Source organism: Cherax quadricarinatus, chromosome 79 (genome assembly GCF_038502225.1).
Source record: "Cherax quadricarinatus isolate ZL_2023a chromosome 79, ASM3850222v1, whole genome shotgun sequence".
Lineage (NCBI taxonomy): Eukaryota > Metazoa > Arthropoda > Malacostraca > Decapoda > Parastacidae > Cherax > Cherax quadricarinatus.
Window position 1 is genome coordinate 906,071 of NC_091370.1, and position 24,878 is coordinate 930,948.

General features: G+C 38.3%; 1 protein-coding gene across 5 annotated transcripts in view; it reads left to right on the plus strand.

Moving 5' to 3' along the window:
* Positions 1-24,546, plus strand: part of LOC128702733 (ras-related protein Rab-27A-like) — a 127,201-nt gene extending 102,655 nt beyond the window's left edge. For 4 of the 5 annotated variants that reach the window (XM_070101824.1, XM_070101820.1, XM_070101823.1 and 1 more), the window contains 2 exons: positions 19,474-20,233; positions 20,414-24,546. In XM_070101824.1, coding sequence (XP_069957925.1) covers positions 19,474-19,672 — 199 coding nt within the window. In that variant the 3' untranslated portion in view covers positions 19,673-20,233; positions 20,414-24,546. Of the gene's footprint in view, positions 1-19,473 lie in introns of all 5 variants that reach the window. The other variant, XM_070101821.1, reaches the window with a different exon arrangement.
* The last annotated feature ends 332 nt before the right edge of the window (positions 24,547-24,878 follow it).

Below are 24,878 nucleotides of genomic sequence, written 5' to 3' on the forward strand. Positions count from 1 at the left end.
CGCAGTGTATTTTTGTATTGTATTTATGGTTGTATTCTCGTTTTCTTGGTCTCATTTGATAGAATGGACGATATACAGGTCCTCCATCACAAATCCGGCATCATTGGGACCTGTAGTGTGCCGGATTACTGAGTTTGCCGAATTACAGAGTGGTTAGGTTAGAATACACTTAATAAAATTAACCAACTTGAATTACACAGTTCATTAAACATCGGCAAAAATCCAACATTTCCGCTACTTTGAGCTCAATTTCAAGGTACTTTTCGTTATGAAAGCCATCACAATCATGTCTATTTCTGTAATATATCTTCCATTCTATCAAATGAGTCCAAAAAATGAGAATACAACCATAAAAACCATACGAAAATATACTGCAAAGAGGCGGCTAATGGCTGAGAAGTGAACTCCCTTATTTATCGTCCGTCTTTTTTATTTTTCTTGTACGTTAAGAAGCATCTTTCCATCATACATTGCCCAAGTTTCAATGAGATAGCCCAACTAACAACCGAGAAAAAAAAATATTTACCAAAAATCATATATGGCAAGCCCAAGACAGGTAATGGAAATAAGTCACTTTGTCTGACTTTTCTGGGTTATCCCAGGTTCTCTATACATACATTGCTATGTATGATAATCTATGTAACTGTATTTGTGTATAGCTGAATAAACTTATTTACTTCTAGTCTGTCAACTGAGTACAAGAAACTGCCCATTCACTTATTTCAACTACCCAATAAAGTGGTCAGAAATTGGCAATTTGGCCGATTTCACACAAATTTCAACAGATGCCAATTTCAAAATATGGTCCAGAATAAACAATGTAGACATTCCTGGCACTAAAATAACATTTTCTCTGTTCATTAGTCATGGCTACAGGCCCCTCTTATATTACTCTTGCTTACCATTTGGAATTTTTATTCACAAAAAAACATAGAAGATTTACTGTTATGCAGACTACTGCATTATTGTAATAATTGTATAAATAATGTCAATCCATTCTTGACTCCGTACTGGAATTTGGACTGGCAGGCGGACAGGTATTGGACAGGTATTGAGCTTCGCTAAAGAAAAGAACATTTTCGCTACTGTGAGCGCAATTTCAAGGTACTTTTCGTCCTACTTACACTTTGGTCACACTTCACAGACACGCACATGCATATATATATATACATACATCTAGGTTTTTCTCTTTTTTCTAAATAGCTCTTGTTCTTTTTTATTTCTTCTATTGTCCATGGGGAAGTGGAAAAGAATCTTTCCTCCGTAAGCCATGCGTGTCGTATGAGGCGACTAAAATGCCGGGAGCAATGGGCTAGTAACCCCTTCTCCTGTATACAATTACTAAAAAAGAGAAGAAGAAAAACTTTATAAAACTGGGTTGCTTAAATGTGCGTGGATGTAGTGCGGATGACAAGAAACAGATGATTGCTGATGTTATGAATGAAAAGAAGTTGGATGCCCTAAGCGAAACAAAGCTGAAGGGGGTAGGAGAGTTTCAGTGGGGGGAAATAAATGGGATTAAATCTGGAGTATCTGAGAGAGTTAGAGCAAAGGAAGGGGTAGCAGTAATGTTAAATGATCAGTTATGGAAGGAGAAAAGAGAATATGAATGTGTAAATTCAAGAATTATGTGGATTAAAGTAAAGGTTGGATGCGAGAAGTGGGTCATAATAAGCGTGTATGCACCTGGAGAAGAGAGGAATGCAGAGGAGAGAGAGAGATTTTGGGAGATGTTAAGTGAATGTATAGGAGCCTTTGAACCAAGTGAGAGAGTAATTGTGGTAGGGGACTTGAATGCTAAAGTAGGAGAAACTTTTAGAGAGGGTGTGGTAGGTAAGTTTGGGGTGCCAGGTGTAAATGATAATGGGAGCCCTTTGATTGAACTTTGTATAGAAAGGGGTTTAGTTATAGGTAATACATATTTTAAGAAAAAGAGGATAAATAAGTATACACGATATGATGTAGGGCGAAATGACAGTAGTTTGTTGGATTATGTATTGGTAGATAAAAGACTGTTGAGTAGACTTCAGGATGTACATGTTTATAGAGGGGCCACAGATATATCAGATCACTTTCTAGTTGTAGCTATACTGAGAGTAAAAGGTAGATGGGATACAAGGAGAATAGAAGCATCAGGGAAGAGAGAGGTGAAGGTTTATAAACTAAAAGAGGAGGCAGTTAGGGTAAGATATAAACAGCTATTGGAGGATAGATGGGCTAATGAGAGCATAGGTAATGGGGTCGAAGAGGTATGGGGTAGGTTTAAAAATGTAGTGTTAGAGTGTTCAGCAGAAGTTTGTGGTTACAGGAAAGTGGGTGCAGGAGGGAAGAGGAGCGATTGGTGGAATGATGATGTAAAGAGAGTAGTAAGGGAGAAAAAGTTAGCATATGAGAAGTTTTTACAAAGTAGAAGTGATGCAAGGAGGGAAGAGTATATGGAGAAAAAGAGAGAAGTTAAGAGAGTGGTGAAGCAATGTAAAAAGAGAGCAAATGAGAGAGTGGGTGAGATGTTATCAACAAATTTTGTTGAAAATAAGAAAAAGTTTTGGAGTGAGATTAACAAGTTAAGAAAGCCTAGAGAACAAATGGATTTGTCAGTTAAAAATAGGAGAGGAGAGTTATTAAATGGAGAGTTAGAGGTATTGGGAAGATGGAAGGAATATTTTGAGGAATTGTTAAATGTTGATGAAGATAGGGAAGCTGTGATTTCGTGTATAGGGCAAGGAGGAATAACATCTTGTAGGAGTGAGGAAGAGCCAGTTGTGAGTGTGGGGGAAGTTCGTGAGGCAGTAGGTAAAATGAAAGGGGGTAAGGCAGCCGGGATTGATGGGATAAAGATAGAAATGTTAAAAGCAGGTGGGGATATAGTTTTGGAGTGGTTGGTGCAATTATTTAATAAATGTATGGAAGAGGGTAAGGTACCTAGGGATTGGCAGAGAGCATGCATAGTTCCTTTGTATAAAGGCAAAGGGGATAAAAGAGAGTGCAAAAATTATAGGGGGATAAGTCTGTTGAGTGTACCTGGTAAAGTGTATGGTAGAGTTATAATTGAAAGAATTAAGAGTAAGACGGAGAATAGGATAGCAGATGAACAAGGAGGCTTTAGGAAAGGTAGGGGGTGTGTGGACCAGGTGTTTACAGTGAAACATATAAGTGAACAGTATTTAGATAAGGCTAAAGAGGTCTTTGTGGCATTTATGGATTTGGAAAAGGCGTATGACAGGGTGGATAGGGGGGCAATGTGGCAGATGTTGCAAGTGTATGGTGTAGGAGGTAGGTTACTGAAAGCAGTGAAGAGTTTTTACGAGGATAGTGAGGCTCAAGTTAGAGTATGTAGGAAAGAGGGAAATTTTTTCCCAGTAAAAGTAGGCCTTAGACAAGGATGTGTGATGTCACCGTGGTTGTTTAATATATTTATAGATGGGGTTGTAAGAGAAGTAAATGCGAGGGTTTTGGCAAGAGGCGTGGAGTTAAAAGATAAAGAATCACACACAAAGTGGGAGTTGTCACAGCTGCTCTTTGCTGATGACACTGTGCTCTTGGGAGATTCTGAAGAGAAGTTGCAGAGATTGGTGGATGAATTTGGTAGGGTGTGCAAAAGAAGAAAATTAAAGGTGAATACAGGAAAGAGTAAGGTTATGAGGATAACAAAAAGATTAGGTGATGAAAGATTGAATATCAGATTGGAGGGAGAGAGTATGGAGGAGGTGAACGTATTCAGATATTTGGGAGTGGACGTGTCAGCGGATGGGTCTATGAAAGATGAGGTGAATCATAGAATTGATGAGGGAAAAAGAGTGAGTGGTGCACTTAGGAGTCTGTGGAAACAAAGAACTTTGTCCTTGGAGGCAAAGAGGGGAATGTATGAGAGTATAGTTTTACCAACGCTCTTATATGGGTGTGAAGCGTGGGTGATGAATGTTGCAGCGAGGAGAAGGCTGGAGGCAGTGGAGATGTCATGTCTGAGGGCAATGTGTGGTGTGAATATAATGCAGAGAATTCGTAGTTTGGAAGTTAGGAGGAGGTGCGGGATTACCAAAACTGTTGTCCAGAGGGCTGAGGAAGGGTTGTTGAGGTGGTTCGGACATGTAGAGAGAATGGAGCGAAACAGAATGACTTCAAGAGTGTATCAGTCTGTAGTGGAAGGAAGGCGGGGTAGGGGTCGGCCTAGGAAGGGTTGGAGGGAGGGGGTAAAGGAGGTTTTGTGTGCGAGGGGCTTGGACTTCCAGCAGGCATGCGTGAGCGTGTTTGATAGGAGTGAATGGAGACAAATGGTTTTTAATACTTGACGTGCTGTTGGAGTGTGAGCAAAGTAACATTTATGAAGGGATTCAGGGAAACCGGCAGGCCGGACTTGAGTCCTGGAGATGGGAAGTACAGTGCCTGCACTCTGAAGGAGGGGTGTTAATGTTGCAGTTTAAAAACTGTAGTGTAAAGCACCCTTCTGGCAAGACAGTGATGGAGTGAATGATGGTGAAAGTTTTTCTTTTTCGGGCCACCCTGCCTTGGTGGGAATCGGCCGGTGTGATAATAAAAAAAAAAAAAAAATTTTCGTCATGAAAGCAATCAAAATCATATCTATTTCTGTAATATATCTTTCATTCTATCAAATAAGACCGAAAAAATGAGAATATAACCATAACAACCATACAAAAATATACCGTTAAACGGCCGCTAATGGCTGAGAAGTGAACTCCGCTATTTATGGTCTGATTTCTTTCATTTTTGGTGTACATGAAGAAGTATCTTTCCATCATACATTGCCCAAGTTTGAATAAGATAACCCAACAAACAACTGAGAAAATAATAATAATAATATAATAATATAATAATAATAATAATAATAATAATATAATAATAATAATAATAATAATAATAATAATAATAATAATAATAATAATAATAATATCTTTATTTACTACACGTACATGTACAAGGTATACAGGCCTAGCTGACATCAGTGACATACTACTGTATAGAAAGGCACTTGTTATGCTGAGTATTTCAAGAAAATTAGGTCAGTGTCCCAGGATAGCACCCACACTACGAACGAACGAAAGTTCAGGTAAGATCCCAAATGGGATGAGCGGGGAAGACGGGACAGACGAAGAATAGTGCTGGAGAGGAGTGTTCTTAGTTGTAGAAATAGAGCCAGGGCTTAACCCAGCAGCTAAGTCGATCGTGGGACAGACATTGAGAACACACATAGCAGGCTCTTCTGTTGCGACTCCGGTGGGTGAGTGGGGAAGTGTGGACAGACGATGAACAGTCGTGAGAAGAAGGTCTTGAGTTGTAGATGAAAGAGCCAGGGCTAAACCCAGCTGCGTGGCACTGCGAGGCAGTGTAGAGAGGGCATGTTGAGGAACAGAGGAGAGAGCAGACTGCAGTCAGTGCTCGCCGACTGATATGCTTCAGGCTGAGGTGAAGAGCTGGTTTGGACGTCAGGTGTTGGGAAGGGTGTTGTGTGTTTGGCTACACTTCGCTGGTGATGGAGCCACTCTTGAGTCTTTTGAAGTCTCTCTTGGACATGTGGAATAGTTGCATTCTGAGGTTGGAGCAGTTCAGATTCGCCACGAGGTAAGATAATGCGTTTTCAAAAGGAATTTGGTGAGGTTTGGTGCAGGTGTACTTAACAGCTCCTTCTTTCATTAAGTGGAGCATATCAGCTGCGCTCATTTCGGTTGGGAGGTTGGGGGTGGTGTAGAAGGTTAGAGACCCATTAAAGGCTTGGCTTAGGTAACGGTTGCCTGTGGTTTCTTCTTCGACTATTACTTCGTCGTTGTCCGAGGGTTCATAATGTTCTGGTACTATTTCGTCTTCTGTGACTGTGTTGAGAGGAGGCAGGGAGTGTTGGTCGGTCGTGATTTGTTGGGCTGGTGGTGGGTGGTGAGAGGTGGCAGTAGACAGTGGTGTTGGTTCTGGAGTAGAGTCTTGGTCAGATATACGAGTAGGACCAGGGGTTGAGGTGAAGTTAACAATGTCTGGAATTAGCTTGAGGAGGTCTTGTGATGGTGGCGAGTCTGGAAAGTTGAAGTTTGGCATGTTGTTTAGGCGAAACAGTTCATTGATTGTTGTGTTGAATGAGCCAGGGTTTGCAGCATTAGTAAGGTGTGCATACATCATACAGTATAGCACCTTGGATGGAGCAGCGTCAGGAAGAGCAGAGAGGGACTGGCTGGGTGGAGACGATTGTTGTGTAGCTTGAAGGAGTTCGGTGGTATCTGATTGAATTTTTGCAATGTTGGCGATTTAGGGTTGCTCTTCTTGGTTTCTTCAATGATTTTCTTAGACAGGACTTCTTTACGTAGAGGGCATTTTGCTGCAAGGGTGTGGTGAGTACCCTTGCAGTTGAGGCAGGTAGGAGAGGTAGTGGTAGTAGAACATTCCTTGAAGTCATGGTCGTCTTTACCGCAGTTTGTGCAGTACTTCTTCCCTTTCAGAGGACAGTCAGGCGTTGAGTGGTGATAGGAGTAGCAGGTCCAGCATGGCGAGATGTGGGCGAAACGTTCGGGTTCTATGTGACTTGGATGGATATGATAGTAGGAGATAGCTAGGCTGTCAGACAGTGCTCTAGTAGCCATCTCGATGTTGGAGAAGGTTAGCTTGATCATTGTAGAGGCGTTGGGGATTTTGGTGATAAGTTCAATCGACGCCCAGGTATTTTGTTCCTTGATAGAGGTCTTGAGATCCTCAGTCGATAAAGAAGTGACGAGTTTGTCCAGCCGTTTGACGAAAACGGAACGTTTCGCCAGCAAAAAAGGTGAAGGGGAGATGGTGAACTGTCGGACTCTGAGGGTTTTCATAAAAGTGTCGGCGATCAGCTTTGTGGCTTCATAATCGTCAGTACAGACGGCAATGAATGAGTCTTTCGTCGAGTGGATGGCTGTAAATTTAACTTGTAGGCAAGTCTTTACAGCGGCAGCAAGGGCAAGTTTAGTAGAGTCATTTATTACTCCACTGTTGGGTTTGATCCTTACACGGTTTGCAAGCATCATGAAGGAGTAAGTCAGGCGCTGGTACGATGACTATAGGTTCCCCTCCCCGACGGGGATCGAAGGAACACTTCTTGAGGTGAGAAGCGACTGTGTCTTACGATGATGTGTTTGGAGTGTCGACTAACACCCAGGTACCCATTTACTGATGGGTAAACATAGACAACAGGTGTAAAGAAACACACCTAATGTTTCTACCCTGGCTGGGAATCAAATATTTACCAAAAATCATATATGGCTAACCCAAGCCAGGTACTAAAAATAAGCCACGTTGACTTTTTTGGGGTTATCCTAGGTTCTCTACACATATGCTGCTATGTGTGATAATCTATAGAGAGAAAATAACTTTTTTGTTTCATGTTTATGGTGGAGTACGAGTGTATATCAGAGTTAGCCCTGTGCTATACTCCGTTTTCTCTAATATAAGCCCCCAAGACAGGGATAGGAGAATGGTATTTGTTTACCATATCCTCTTCATAACTTTGTCGAACTGCTCGGTGTTATGCGAAATATTATTCATTCTGGAGTATTTAACATGTTTTATGTTATTTATATTGTTTCTTATGTCATAGATCAATTGTGATAGGCAAATAAGCTGTAGTGTTGATATTAGCGTAATAATAAAGCATATTCTCCTGCTTCATGAGACTGAGCTCATGACAACCAACAGTGGCTTCAAAGCCACCTTATCTTTAATGGATAATGTACTGTGTAGGTGCTTTACATAATGAGAAGCATTTCTTTTATTCATTGGAACAATGGCTAGGGCTAAAAGTAAGCAGGTTAAAACAATAAATGGAGAAAAAGAAATTGGAATGACTCATGCAGCAAGTAGCGCCACCAAACAGTACCAGCAGGTTGGTGTGGCGACCCTGGAAATTTGAAATTATGGTAGCCAAAATTAGTGCCGAATAACTGAAGGAACTGAATAACTGATTGCTGGATTTGTGATGGTGGATCTGTATTACAGAAATAGAGGTGATTTTGAATGGTTTACTGAGTAAAAGTAGCTTGAAATTGAGCTCAAAGAAGCAGAAGTATTAGATTTTTGATGATGTTCAAGAGTAAACAAAACACATCATGCATCCAATACACATCAACTGGTGGCTCTAATATGCATTCATGAATGTTCTGATATTATTTATACAATTATTACAACTTTGCAGTAGTATGAATAACAGCTAATCATCTATTTTTTTGTGTGAATAAAAATTCAAAATGAAAAGCAAGTGTAATATAAGAGGGGTCTGGAGATGTGACCAATGAACAGAGAAAATGTTATTTTAGTGCCAGGAATGTCTACATTGCTTTTTCTGGCCCCTCTTTTGAAATTGGCCTTTCTTGAATTTTGTGTGAAATTGGCCAAATTAGTAATTTCTGATCACTGTTTTGTGTTAGTTGAAATAGATAAATTGGCAGTTTCTTGTACTCAGTAGAATAAAAGGAATTCTAGCGAAATAGCTATGAGTTTGGTCGAGTGGAACAAAGAAGTGGCCCAAAATAGGGCTCAAAGTGGGCAAAATCTCTGATGCATAAACATTGCCGGGCCCGTTAACTTCATGCGAATGTAATTCCTCGAGTTTTCCATCAAATTTTGAACTTTTGGTTTCATTACCTTCAGAAAAAGATAATCATTTCATAAGAAAAAAATAATTTTTTTTTTAAATTCTTCAACACTGTGAGCAAATTTGTGAGCAGGGGTCTCAACACTCAAAGGGTTAACTTAACTAAACCAGAGGAACCTCTCATCCAGCCGACAGACACTGCCATTAAATTTAATGTCTTTTTCTTTACTGTAGGAACATAGCTAGCAAGCAAAATCCCAAACTTGAATAGAGCCTCTCCTCACTTACCAGCGTACAGTGGTCCCTCAATAATCGTCTGGCTTGATAGTCGTCCTTTTCGGAAATCGTTGCGTTATTTCGTCCAAACATTGGCTCGCAAATTGTCCGTTGACTCGCTAATCGTCTTTCGTCCTGGACGCATACTCACGCTCTGAGCCGCCTCGGCCTCCCTTCCCAGCCGGTGTGCCATTGTTTACCAATGAGCAACGGCCCCCTCACATGTTCATACGAAATATTTCATAATATTCCATTCATTTTAGTGCTTGCAAGTGCTAAATAAGCTACCATGGCTCCAAAGAAAGCTTCTAGTGCCAAGCCTTTGGTAAAGAAGGTGAGAAATACGATTGAATTTAAGAAAAACATCATTGAACAATATGAAAGTGGCGTACGTGTGGTGAACTGGCCAGGATGTATAACAAATCCCGTACAGCCATATCTTCCATCGTGGCCAAGAAAAAGGAAATCAAGGAAGCTGTTGTTGCAGAGGGGGTAAATATGCTGACAAAAATGAGATCACCAGTACTCGAAGATGTTGAGAAGTTATTATTGGTGTGGATAAACAAGAAACAATTAGTAGGAGATATTCTTATGACATCGATTATTTGTGAAAAGGCTAGGCAGTTGCATGGCGATTTGGTAAAGAAGTTGCCTGCAACTAGTGGTGATGTGAGTGAGTTTAAGGCCAGCAAAGGCTGGTTTGAGAGATTTAAGAAGTGTACTGGCATACACAGTGTGATAAGGCATGGTGAGGCTGCCAGTTCGGACCAAAAAGTGGCTGAAAAATATGTGCATGAATTCAAGGAGTACATAGGGAAGAGGAGCTATTGGTGGAATGATGATGTAAAGAGAGTAGTAAGGGAGAAAATGTTAGCATATGAGAAGTTTTTACAAAGTAGAAGTGATGCAAGGAGGGAAGAGTATATGGAGAAAAAGAGAGAGGTTAAGAGAGTGGTGAAGCAATGTAAAAAGAGAGCAAATGAGAGAGTGGGTGAGATGTTATCAACAAATTTTGTTGAAAATAAGAAAAAGTTTTGGAGTGAGATTAACAAGTTAAGGAAGCCTAGAGAGCAAATGGATTTGTCAGTTAAAAATAGGAGAGGAGAGTTATTAAATGGAGAGTTAGAGGAAGATGGAGGGAATATTTTGAGGAATTGTTAAATGTTGATGAAGATTGGGAAGCTGTGATTTCGTGTATAGGGCAAGGAGGAATAACATCTTGTAGGAGTGAGGAAGAGCCAGTTGTTCGTGAGACAGTAGGCAAAATGAAAGGGGGTAAGGCAGCCGGGATTGATGGGATAAAGATAGAAATGTTAAAAGCAGGTGGGGATATAGTTTTGGAGTGGTTGGTGCAATTATTTAATAAATGTATGGAAGAGGGTAAGGTACCTAGGGATTGGCAGAGAGCATGCATAGTTCCTTTGTATAAAGGCAAAGGGGGCAAAAGAGAGTGCAAAAATTATAGGGGGAGTATACCTGGTAAAGTGTATGGTAGAGTTATTATTGAAAGAATTAAGAGTAAGACGGAGAATAGGATAGCAGATGAACAAGGAGACTTTAGGAAAGGTAGGGGGTGTGTGGACCAGGTGTTTACAGTGAAACATATAAGTGAACAGTATTTAGATAAGGCTAAAGAGGTTTTTGTGGCATTTATGGATTTGGAAAAGGTGTATGACAGGGTGGATAGGGGGGCAATGTGGCAGATGTTGCAGGTGTATAGTGTAGGAGGTAGGTTACTGAAAGCAGTGAAGAGTTTTTACGAGGATAGTGAGGCCCAAGTTAGAGTATGTAGGAAAGAGGGAGATTATTTCCCAGTAAAAGTAGGCCTTAGACAAGGATGTGTGATGTCACCGTGGTTGTTTAATATATTTATAGATGGGGTTGTAAGAGAAGTAAATGCGAGGGTCTTGGCAAGAGGCGTGGAGTTAAAAGATAAAGAATCACACATAAAGTGGGAGTTGTCACAGTTGCTCTTTGCTGATGACACTGTGCTCTTGGGAGATTCTGAAGAGAAGTTGCAGAGGTTGGTGGATGAATTTGGTAAGGTATGCAAAAGAAGAAAATTAAAAGTGAATACAGGAAAGAGTAAGGTTATGAGGATAACAAAAAGATTAGGTGATGAAAGATTGGATATCAGATTGGAGGGAGAGAGTATGGAGGAGGTGAATGTATTCAGATATTTGGGAGTGGACGTGTCAGCGGATGGGTCTATGAAAGATGAGGTGAATCATAGAATTGATGAGGGGAAAAGGGTGAGCGGTGCACTTAGGAGTCTGTGGAGACAAAGAACTTTGTCCTTGGAGGCAAAGAGGGGAATGTATGAGAGTATAGTTTTACCAACGCTCTTATATGGGTGTGAAGCATGGGTGATGAATGTTGCAGCGAGGAGAAGGCTGGAGGCAGTGGAGATGTCATGTCTGAGGGCAACGTGTGGTGTGAATATAATGCAGAGAATTCGTAGTTTGGAAGTTAGGAGGAGGTGCGGGATTACCAAAACTGTTGTCCAGAGGGCTGAGGAAGGGTTGTTGAGGTGGTTCGGACATGTAGAGAGAATGGAGCGAAACAGAATGACTTCAAGAGTGTATCAGTCTGTAGTGGAAGGAAGGCGGGGTAGGGGTCGGCCTAGGAAAGGTTGGAGGGAGGGGGTAAAGTAGGTTTTATGTGCGAGGGGCTTGGACTTCCAGCGGGCATGCGTGAGCGTGTTTGATGAGTGAATGGAGACAAATGGTTTTTAATACTTGACGTGCTGTTGGAGTGTGAGCAAAGTAACATTTATGAAGGGATTCAGGGAAACCGGCAGGCCGGACTTGAGTCCTGGAGATGGGAAGTACAGTGCCTGCACTCTGAAGGAGGGGTGTTAATGTTGCAGTTTAAAAACTGCAGTGTATAGCACCCTTCTGGCAAGACAGTGATGGAGTGAATGATGGTGAAAGTTTTTCTTTTTCGGGCCATCCTGCCTTGTTGGGAATCGGCCAGTGTGTTAATAAATAGTAAAAAAATATTGAACTAATCCCTGTATTATCACCACCTAGACAGCATTTACTACCTCATTATCCCAGATGTCCCACACAGTTCTTTGTGTGACCCAATTTGTGTTACCTTCCTTGATTCCCAATTCACAAATTATTATTTGTTAAAAGGATACTTACTCTTAAATAATATCTGTATTACCTTTTTCTTTCCTACTTAAGCAGTGTTAAAATTCTCTTATAATCATACCTAATTTTCCCTTTTCTCCTAAACTACAAATAACAAACTAGTGTATGTTCCCACTACACTACTGTGCAATACCTTGAACCATCCCTCACTAGCTAGTATCAACTATCTCAAATAATATTCCTATAGTGATATTAATTGCTCAAACTTGATGCTATAAGGCAAATCCTACTCTCAGATTATTTTCATATCTTAGTGACTATATTGTGTGTGCAATTAGTGTATATTTCAATTACATTATTGTTCAAGGCTCAAAATTATATTTTGTTAGCTACTACCAACTACCTCATTATTTTTACTTTTTATAGTACAATAAATTGCTCAACTTATTATATATAACAAATCAGATCTTACTCCTAAATCAATATTATATCATAGTGACTATCTGTCAATTTAACTTTGTTTACCATTATTTAATTTAGTCCCTTACATATTTTCTCCTTTATTTTAGCTTTATATAACAACATTAGTTCATATATTCACAATTGTTAAAATAATCAAGGTGCTATTCTCAGGTGATAAAATGTAATAAGTTCACCATTTTGCCATTATATTCCCAAGCTCATTTATTTGATTACCTTAGTTCATATACAGGAAGGCCCCACTTATACGGCTGGTTAGGTTCCAGGCTACCGCCGTAAAGCGGAAACCGCCGTAAAGTGGAACACCCTTTTTTTCCACTTACAAATGCATACAAACACTAGATAACAAGTTTACACTAACATATATTAAGTTAGCAATAGAACCAGGCATCAAAAAAACAATAAAAAGTACAATACACACATAGTGCACTCATTACTTACCTTAAAATATTTATAGTCTTAATCTAGGGTGAGACAAGTAGTATTTATTGTAAGAAATCAAGTGTGGTATGTATGGTAGTCAGCCAGGCTACCATACCAGGCCACCCCACCCACACATACAATTCTATGATATTTAAGCATCCCAGAGCAATAAAATGTATATACAGTTCACTCATTACTTACCTTAAAATATAGGGTGAGATGAGTAGTATTTATTGTAAAAAATCAAGTGTGGTATGTATGGTAGTCAGCTGGGCTACCATACCAGGCCAACCCACCCACACATATATTCCATGATATTTAAGCATCCCAGAGCGATAAAATGTATATACAGTTCACTCATTACTTACCTTAAAATATTTGTAGTCTTAATGTAGGGTCAGGAGTAAGTAAATGAGATAAAACGAATAAATGAGAGAGAGAAAGAATGAGTGCATGAGAGAGGACAGGCGCAGAGTTATGTAAACAAACCAGGCGAAGGTAAGTTTTGTAAACGAAGTGTACACGTCTGGTTTGTGTACAAGTTACATTGTGTACAGGTTGTCTCTACATTGATACGGTAGAATAAATAAAGAAGAACACTCCCATTCTCATGTAACATCATTTTGAGAAGAAATGATGCTCTGAGTGAAGGCAATGGAAATAAGTCACTCTGACTTTTTTGGGTTATCCTAGGTTCTCTACACATATGTTGTTATGTATGATAATCTATGTAACTGTATTTGTGTATACCTGAATAAACTAACTTACATACATACGAAAGGAATAATTTTCTACAGTTACCCCCAGTAACACATTTTCTCTTATGTTAGATTAGAGAAAATGTTATTCTTGGCATCACTTGTACAAGTTATCTGGCTACCACATCTCATATTTATGTTTATTTATTCTATTGTAGGGTGTATTTATCATCTTTTTATGTTATGTATCGTGTTTATTATATAATTTTGAAAAAAATATCATGGATGGATTAATGAAAATGTGTATATTAACGTAATATACAACATTTAATGAGACTCGGTGATTATTATTATTATTATTATTATTAGCATTTCTAATACGGCGTCACTTGTGCAAGACGTCTGCTACCACATCTCATATTTATGTTATGTATCGTGTTTATTATATAATTTTGAAAAAATATCATAGATGGATTAATGAAAATGTGTATTTAACGTAATATACGACATTTAAATGAGACGATGATTATTATTATCATTACTAATATGACGTCTGGAGACATAAGACACTCTTACTGATTTTAATGTGTACCTGCATGCCAGCACAGTATGTAAGTTTATTTAATTACAGGTATACATAAGTATAATTATCAGAGTATATATAAAATATGAAATAACTTTTAAAAACATTTGAAATTTTGGAGTTTCCAGACAAAATGGAGAGACTTAGTGCTTACTGAGCTCACGAAGAATGTAAACAAACAAGGTGGGGCGCGGTGACCGTATTAGAAAGTCAGGTGGGGGGAGCCATATAGTGAGTTTTGGTCATAATTTGAAATGACCGTATTAGCGGAACGCCGTAAAGTGAAACGCCGTAAAGCGGGGCCTTCCTGTATTCACAATTGTTAAAATAATCAAGGTGCTATTCTCAGGTGCTAAAGTGTAATAAGTTCACTATTTTGCCATTATATTCCCTAGCTCATTTATTTGATTACCACTTTATTTGTTCACCACAAATTTTTTTAGTCCCTTTATATTGTCTCCTTTATTTTAGCTTTAAAGAACTACCTTAGCTCAAATTTTTACATTTGTTAAAATAATTCAGGTGCTATTTTATAGCTTTAGAATATTTACTTTGTCTTATACTTAATTCTAACTATACATATGATAACAAGCATTGATCCTGATACCAACCTCTTATTGAATGACTTAAATGAATCAAACAGTAACTGTAATTACTACACAGCAGAACAATCAAAGGCACTTCTCAGAGCCAACAACAACATAACTGTCGTTAACTACAATATCAGATCTTTAAGCAAACATTACGATGACCTCATAGCATTACTAAATTCCCTGTACTAAAAAACAAGACAGGAGATTTAAATACTTTACCACCCTTTATATACAAAAAAGCGTCGCAAGTGCTATCACCAATCATTGCAACACTCTTTAACAAATCCATTGAATCCTCTACCTTCCCTACAGTTCTCAAAATAGCAAGGGTCACCCCGATCCATGAAGGAGGAGACCAAACAGACTTGAATAACTATAGGCCAATATCCAACTTACACCCTCTCTCTAAAATCTTCGAAAAATTAATTCATAAGCGAATCTATTCCTACCTCATCTCCCACAACATAATCAACCCCTATCAGTTTGGGTTCAGGCCTAATAAAAATACTAATGATGCTATTATACACATGCTAGAACATATATACACTGCAATAGAGAAAAAAGAAGTCCCACTGGGGATCTTCATTGACTTACGTAAAGGTTTTGATACAGTTGACCATGACTTGCTCCACATAAAATTGTCGCACTATGGTATAAGAGGGCACTCCCTCAACTACCTCAAGTCATACCTCAGCAACAGAAGCCAATATGTGTACACAAATGGGGCAAACTCTTCTGCACAGCCAAGTACAGTTGGTGTCCCACAGGGAAGTGTCTTAGGCCCTCTTCTCTTTCTCATATACATAAATGACCTACCAAATGCATCGCAACTACTCAAACCCACACTATTTGCAGATGACACTACATACGTCTTTTCTCACCCGAGCCCAGTCACGCTAGCCAATACTGTAAATACCGAATTGCAGAAAATATCTACCTGGATGAGGACTAACAAACTCACTCTAAACATTGACAAAACCTACTTCATTCAGTTTGGTAACAGAGCTACAGATGTCCCTCTTAACATAATGATAAATGGATCACCTATCACAAAACTCACAGAGGGAAAATTCTTAGGAATCCACCTTGATAATAGACTCAAATTTCAAACACACATACAACAAATTTCCAAAGAAATTTCCAAGTCTGTAGGCATACTATCAAAGATACGGTACTATGTTCCACAGTCAGCCCTCCTGGCTCTATATCACTCCCTTATTTACCCCTATCTCACCTATGGAATTTGTGCATGGGGCTCAATAACAATAAACCATCTCAGACCACTAATTACCCAACAAAAGGCTGCAGTCAGAATGATAACAAATTCCTACTGCAGGCAGCACACTCCACCAATATTCAAAACTCTAAACCTACTCACCATACAAAACATCCATACTTATTACTGCACCTACTACATACATAGAACACTTAACTCGGATATAAACCCTCCCCTCAAACGTCTCCTTACCAACCTCAACAGAACACATGACCATAACACAAGGCACAGATCACTCTTTGATGTTCCTTGTGTCCATCTCACGCTATGCAAAAACTCAATGCACATAAAAGGCCGTAAAATCTGGAATTCATTACCTGTGAATATAAAAGAAACACTGTTTATAAATTCAAGTTTCTTCTCAAAAATCACTTACTCACCCACAACTAAATAAATAAGTACTGAATAATTGTATCTCATAAATATTTCTCATTATTGTATCTCATAAATGTCTAACCTGTGACCCAATCAAACTTTGTTATTTTTTAATTACATTACCTAACAGATTACTCCATTCTACTGAATGCTCAGCAACACAGTAAATGACCATATGACCTGTCTTTGTAATACTCATTTGTGCTAAATTGTTATCTGTTTACAATAATATTTTTACCACTGAATATATCATTGCTTAATTAATCTTAAGTTAATTTTAAGCCTGCCCATAATGCTCTGCATACAAGGGGCTTTGGCATGTTGCACTTTAATAACTGTATTCCTTTGTACTTTTCTGTATCATGTTCAAATTAATAATAAATAAATTGTACTACCTACTTTAAACCTAATTATGTATGTACAGTAGACATTCATTTAGCACGATTCAGGTATTGCATGATTGAAGAATTGCGGCACAATTTTACGTAACACATCATAAAATTAATTTAACACTGTTCAGTTTGTGGGAAAGAAAAAAAAAATTCTCTTTTGCTCAAGTGGCCGCCTTGTTGTGGAGCAGCGGGGGAGCCCTCCCACCATCCCCTACACCACCCCACCATCCCAGCATTCGTATTTCATGTGTGTTCAGTCTGTCTCTGTTACAAGCTAGTTGTGTTTGTGAATTGTGTTATATTTTAATTACTATATCTTGTATCTGCCAGGGAATCATGACACCCAGTAGCCATACCAGTGTTGCTGAAAGTGACAAGAAAAAGTATAAGCATTTAAGTCTTAGAATTAACAAAGAAACAAAGATATTAGACAAGAGATGACCTGTAGCCGTAATGAAGTGTTACTTTGTACACAGGAAAAGAGGTAAAGATGAGTCTGTGTGGCTGACTGACTTGACTGACTTACTGAATGACTTCGCTGACTTACTCAGTGATTTGACTCGACTGACTTAGACACTCCAGTACAACCATCGACTTGAGTACCAGAACCTCTACCATCCACCTCAGCCCAGTAGGACCACAGCATAACTCTCCACTCTCTTCACAATCATCCACAAACACCGCCACCCACAATTTATGGTAAGAAATACTATTATTTCTGTTACATTTGTAGTCTTAAGCAGTAAAAACAACATAATACATCACAACAATTACATATTCACTTTTATTTTTGTAAGATGTAGAGGCCTAAAAAAAGTTGTTTGGGTTTTTGGGGGCTCCCAGGAATGTAACCCTATTTTTCCCATAAGTTCTTCTGTTCATCTAACACGATTTTACCTAACACGGCATTTTCAGGAACATAACTACCGTGCTAAATAACGGTCTACTGTACCTAACTGGGAATGTATCTGATATGTTCAAATGTACTGCTCAAATATAACTTATATCAATATAGCGTAAAAATTAGTGTTAGTCTGCCTTAAGTGCCTAGGCATGAGTGGCCATCTTTGTATTTAAAATCTTATAACATGTAAACCACACACATTGTAAGCTTTACAGGGAAATAAATATTTGAATTGAATTATAGTATGCGATGAATTAGTTTACCGATGTGGTCTTAGGAACGAAACTCCGTCGTTAAGTGAGGAGAGGCTGTATTAAAAAAATCTGGGACCACCAGTTCAATTGACCGCCAGCTAGAGCAAACAGCGTGGCAAAAACTAGGGATTCATTGATGTTATGTCATATTAACACTTCCCTTTTAAGAGGAAAGTGATGTTAACCCTGAGTTTAGTGACTTTGAGATGGATATGGCCACAAGTGGTTGAGGATATATATAAAAAAATTGATAATAACCCATGTGCAACATCTTCTCAATTCTGATACCACTGGTAGTGTCATCCTCCCAGAATATCCTATAACCTAGGCCCTAAGTAGAGAGAGAAATTTTGGAACATGTGTAATATGTGTTCAGCAGGCAAGCCAGCTGGCTGATTGACATTGGCTGTCTCTGTCTCACAGGTACACATAAATACATAGTGTAAATTACCTAGGATAGCCAAAAAATATTCAGACAAAGTGGTGTACTGTGTTTGTAGATCTAAGGCATAATAAGCATGACTGACAAGTAATACGCATTTTCACTTGTTCAAGAATCGGATGGGACGACTCTGCATCATGATTATGTGTAACAGTGAAAGCAAATAAAGCCAAGGCAGTGCACGATCATCAAATGTCACCCCACTGCTGCACTGTCAGCAGTGGAGTGACACTTGTCTTGCATCATGCCTCAAGGAGTTTCATATATAGTTCAGCATGTGTAAAACATTGCTTGGACCTATAAATACTTTGTATATATTTCTAGACAATAGTATGTGACCAGGGCAGGTGAAAATGTTCACATGTCAGTGTGTTTGTGACTGAGTACAGTTTCAGAGCCTAATATTAGTGTTGAAATAAACATTGGCGATGAAATCACAAGAACTACTACAATTCTTAATTATGAGAACATAAAAATTATATACTAAATTAAAAAAAAAACAAGAAAAAAGGTATATTGACAACATTTCTGCAAACAGCAGTACTCCATGTTGCGTTCAGGTGAGCATCCAGCACCAACTTCACGGTCTTGTATCTCGGTGAACACTGACCCTAACTTTTTTTTTTTATCTTATTACACACAGAAAATTGACCTCTACATTTGGACAGTTGACGGGTTAATAGTCGTGAGCATAGAGTTCATCTGAAAACACACAACTCGAGATCATTTAGAGCTAAGCTGTTATCTAACATTTCTTGTTTCCTCAGATATTATTAGCAGTTTTGAATCATTGTTACTTTAGCTGCAGGGTAGAAGAGAATTATACAGGTTCGTAGTAAGAAAATCTTTAATAAAAGGGTAGAAGAGAATTATACAGGTTCGTAGTAAGAAAATCTTTAATAAAAGTAAAGTGATTATTAGACTTTATGATCATATCACAAGTTTTCCTTACAAAGCTTTATTGACTCTAGACATCTTATCCTTAATATCTGTTTATTATTATTTTAACATCATCCATTTCACAGAAAAATGTGACCCAAACATTCACCATCATTCATTGTTAAGCTGTCTTTCCAGAATGTATGGACTTTACATTTAGAGAAAGTCTTTGCCATCACACAGATTTGCCTACATAGAGACTTCTGCTGCAACGGGGCAAAATGTTGAAACTGCTGTCAACCAACTGCTTGATGCTGTTATGAAACGCATGGAAGTGGCTGTTGATTCCAGTCGCTTGCCAGGTAGGCGGGGACGTTCAAAGAGGCTCCTAATGAACGAGGATGATGAGGCTGAAGATGTGAACTCTCAGTGCTCATGTTAATTCTCTGGTGTGTGGTTCCAAGCCAGAAAGATATATAACTAGTCACTTCAGAACTCGGCTCAATCTCATAATGTTTGTAGGTCAATAAATTCTAAAGCTCTGCAGTTGGGTGTTTTTATGATTATGTAATTTTGTGATAATAGCAAAAATTTGTTTTTCTTTTTTTCAAATTCCCTATTATTTTCAATTTGGCAAATATATTTTTCACATTGTTAAGGATTAAATATTCATCTGATCCTACATTATAGATGAGGATGTATCTTTATTTTAACATACAAGGATGTTTAGTTATTCATTTAGGCATTTCATAATGCACAAATTAGTACTTCTCGGAATTACTCTAAAGTACTGGGCAGAAAAATATATGCCAAACCTGAGTAAATATTTATAAAAAATATATTAGCAACAGCATTGCAGCAATCAACAGCATACATTAAACAAATCTGAGATGAAACTAGATGACATTTTAGCTTGTCTTTGACAGTTATCAAGTCAAGAGGGTTACAGTAGTTGTGAATGGCTCCAACCAAGGCATTGTGGCTTGGTCAACATACTGTATATGTGCATTAATCACATTATTATTATTATAATCAAGGGGGAAGCGCTAAACCCATAGGATTATACAGCGCCCAGGGGAGGGGGGGATGTGGAAGGCATTCAGGCTTAATTCGGGGAACTGGAGCACAGATCCAATTCCCTAAATCAAGAGCCCCTCACCAACATCAAGGAACCTTCCATGAGGGGCATTAATCACAAACAAGCACTGCAAGATGCAAAACAGCCATAGGGAGAGTTGAATTATAGCTCTAGGCCTTTCATGTTGCAATTGACATCTTTAAGAGTATTCAGTGTTGCAGAAATGAGTAGGAAGTCCAGGTATATTTGTTTAGAGAAAGGGCTCTGGCTAGAGCCTTTCCCCTGAATAAATGAACCTGGACTTCCTACTCATTTTTGCAACATTGTAAGGTCCTGAAGATGTGTTGAGCTATCATTCAACTCCCCCTGTGGTTGTTTTGCATACTGTGTATGTATGGAGAACAGACTACGTACAACCATCTTCCTAAGAGAAGAAAGTTGCCAATAGAGATAGGTCAGTAAAGATAAAGAAGATGCATGAAAATAGCATAAATGAGCTCACATTGAGTAAGAGAAATTTAAATGACTACTGTATATTTCAATATCTGTTCTATTTTCTCCAGATGAGTGAGCTCATTGTGCCATTGACCAGCTTGTTTACACTTTTGTGTATCAATATGTCAGCATGTGAATACAGGATAGTCATTGAATTTCTCTTGCCAGAAAGTCATCGTAACTCACATATAATACAGGGTGTTTGTGGTTTATGAGGACACAGGTTACAAACAAGGTCTTAAGGACATACAGTAACACTAAGAAAAAGTCTGCGTGAATGCCAGTTTGCAGTTATTTTGAACACTACTATCTTTGGTACTGTACTAAAATTTTCTCTAGTACACTAGGTTTGTGATTTTAAATGACTTGTTAGTACCTAAGTTATAATGCCAGAAATGCAAGTCATTCATAAGTTGGAAACTGAAGTTTTTGGGTTGGCTGCTTCCTGATAAGGTAGCTTTTGTTTGGATTGCAATCAAAATAATTTTGAATTTACTTTTTCAAAGCAAGGAAAAGTGGGGACTACAATTTGACATACCTAGGTGGCCAAGATAATGTGAACACAAAATTTTATGTAAATGTGGAAAATGAACATATGAGGAGACACTTATGCTATTGTATCTTTACAAAAGTTAGCTGTCATTTTCTTTTTGTACAGTTGTCTCATTTGTCTAAATTATAGCAGTTCCATGTGTTTACCATTATTGCATCTCTGTTACTTCTTCCTCCATTGGTGTACTATTAATCATTGCCATTGTTCATCTATTAACACTTCCCATAGTGGTTATTAATTAGATTTTCAAAAATGTGTTGCAGAAGTCTTTGTTTTTTAAACCATTGAACATGTGGTGGTATGAACATTATTGATGTTTATATTTAAAGTGAAGATTTGTGACAGAAAAATTTCTTAAATACAAATAAATGTATAGCATCTTGCTTTAGTAACACAGATGATTCCCAACTTAAGAACTGCTGAGCTACTAACCTCTACTTACAAAAAAGTCCATTAGTAATTGATTGTTTTGCAAATGCTGATCCTTAATCTGTATACACGACCATCCTTTTGTAGTGTTTTCTTTGAACAAATAAGTTCCATGAAACTCACCAAATTGTGTAATGAAGAGTAAAAAGGCACAATACCATGATTGAAACAATAAGTTGTAGGGACAGGCCTGCCATTTTTTGTTCCATGTTATAAATAACTTGTTTGCAGGTTGAAGCACAGGCAGTGCAACTTATTGGTTATTTATCCTTGCACTCACAACATTAACAGGCTGCTATTTTTTTATTATTTCATTTATGAAGCAGCTGCAAAGTATATACAGTGGAACCTTGGTTTTTGTCATTAATTTGTTCCAGAAAGTCTGAAGCAATATTTCCCATAAATAATGAAAATCCAATTAATCTGTTCCAGACACCCAAAAGTATTAACAAAAAGATACATTTTATAGAGAATATAGTTTTACATACAGAAAACAATGAGAAATAAATATAAAGGACTAATGAACATTTAACATCACTTTTACCTTTATTGAAGACTCTTGTTGGTGTATGGAAGATGGCAAGGAGGGTAGAAGTTATCTCTACCACCCTGAAACAAAGCCAGACTGACTCAGAATGCGTGGGATGCCACATTTGGTATGGCGGACCATTGTCAACTCAATGAAAACCGAGGTGATGAACAAAAACTGGGACAAAATTTTGACGAAAAAAGTCGTTGAAAACCGAGGTTCCACTGTACTGTACACTATGCAAAGAATCCTCAGCCTTTAAACGGATTGCATTGCAGGTGTTCCTACTTTTAAGTTTTCAAAATGAAATGAATTTTTCTGTAGAAAATGGCAGTACTGGATGGTTCTTTTACACGTACAGTGGACCCCCGCATAGCGAACGCCTTGCATAGCGAACATTCCGCATAGCGAACGCTTTGATCGCTAAAATTTTGCCCCGCATAGTAGACAAAAACCCGCTCAGCGAACTTCGTCCGAGACGCGTCCAATGTGCGGCCTCAGCCAGCCTCACATGTGCCGCCTGTCCCATTGTTTACCAGCTAGCCTCCGCGGTAACATTCAAGCATACACTCGGAATATTTCGTATTATTACAGTGTTTTCGGTTCTGTTTGTTGAAAATAAGTGACCATGGGCCCCAAGAAAGCTTCTAGTGCCAACCCTGTGGTAAAAAGGGTGAGAATTAGTATGGAAATTAAGAAAGATTTTGAAGGGTTTGGGGCTAACCCTGAGAAGCCTATGCCAGTTGTGGAATCCATTGTGCCTACTTCAAAAATTAAGGAAATGTGTGCACAGTGGGTTGAACTGCAAACCTTTATGGATGAAAATCACCCTGACACAGCTGTTGCAAGGCGTGCTGGTGACTATTTCAATGACAATGTTATGGCCCATTTTAGACAAATCGTAAAGGAACGGGAGGTACAGAGCTCTATGGACAGAAAGAAGTCCAGTGACTCTGAAGCTGGTCCTAGTGGCATTAAAAGAAGAAGGGAAGTAACCCCGGAAAAGGACTTGCCTCCTCAAGTGTTAATGGAAGGGGATTCCCCTTCTAAACACTAACACTCTCTCTCCCCTCCTCCCATCCCATCAATCATCACCAGATCTTCAATAAACGTAAGTGTCATGTAATTGTGCATGCCTTTTTCAGTTTGTGTGTACTAAAATTAACATTTTTTTGTGGTAAAAAATTTTTTTTTTCATACTTTTGGGTGTCTTGCACGGATTAATTTTATTTCCATTATTTCTTATGGGGAAAATTAATTCGCATAGCGAACATTTCGCATAACGACCAGCCCTCTTGCACGGATTAAGTTCGCTATGCGGGGGTCCACTGTACTGCGCTGTATAGCCCTTGTGGTTTAGCGCTTCTTTTTGATTATAATAATAATTTTACATGTACTCATAATTGTAAATTAGCATTCACAAAGCAATTTTTTGTAAGGTAGATATTGGTAACTGATGTTCATAAGTTAGGCTCCTCTGAATAAACTATGATTTCTCAATGTAATATCTGTTTTATTTCTTAATGGAAGTACTGTAATTATGCACTAAATTTAGCAAGTTGTTTATTAATAGGTGCATATATAGATGTATGAATACTTTAAAATTCCTAGACAGTAACAGTAAAGTTTAATGGCAATAGTTTCCTGAAAGTTTTATTACATGCATCTAGGCCTCAGAGATTTTCATGAGGAAGCATTAAACAGACAGGAGTCATTCAGTGTTTGGAGAATTGGATTATTATTATTACAATCAAGGGGGAAGCGCTAAACCCGGAGGATTATACAGCGCCTGGGGGGGGATGTGGAAGGCATTCAGGCTTAATTTGGGGAACTGGAGCACAGATCCAATTCCCTAAATCAAGAGCCCCTCACCAACATCAAGGAACCTTCCTTGAGGGGTTGGAGAATTGGAACAATCATATTTCATACAAGAAAGTGCTGGAGTGGGTTTAATTCCAGGAATCAAAAGTCTTGAATGATGTAAAAAGAGATACTTCAGTTTGTGTTTGCTGTGAGGTGGTAGAGAGGTATTTAAATTATCTTCTCATGTTGCACAATTTTGTTTAAAATTGGCTTCAGACAATAATCTCAAGTGTGCTATGTTAAGAAGGGTAAAATGATATTAGCAAACATTTTATATATATAATCTACTTCATTATTTTATTTATTGTAGACCTATAAATTTTTTTATCAAGTAAACAACACTTCAATAAATTATTTTTTACATCTACCTCCCCCTTGTTTTATTAATGCTAATACAGTACCTGAATTGATGTGATTGGAAAATAAGAGTACTAGTTGAATAAATGTATCCAGTACTTTTTGCACAATACATTTCTATTGCCATAAAATAAAAGGTATAAATACAGACAAGTGGATGAGTAAGACACACGTTATATTTTTTTAACAGGTGCCATCTCCCACACCCTCAAGGGTGATCTAGGGAATTGGATCTGTGCTCGTTCCTTGAATTGAGTCTGAATACCTTCCACCAAGGCAAGATGACCCCCTCTCCCAAGAGGAAATAGATTCACTGCTGTTCACTCAATTGCTGTCATGCCAGT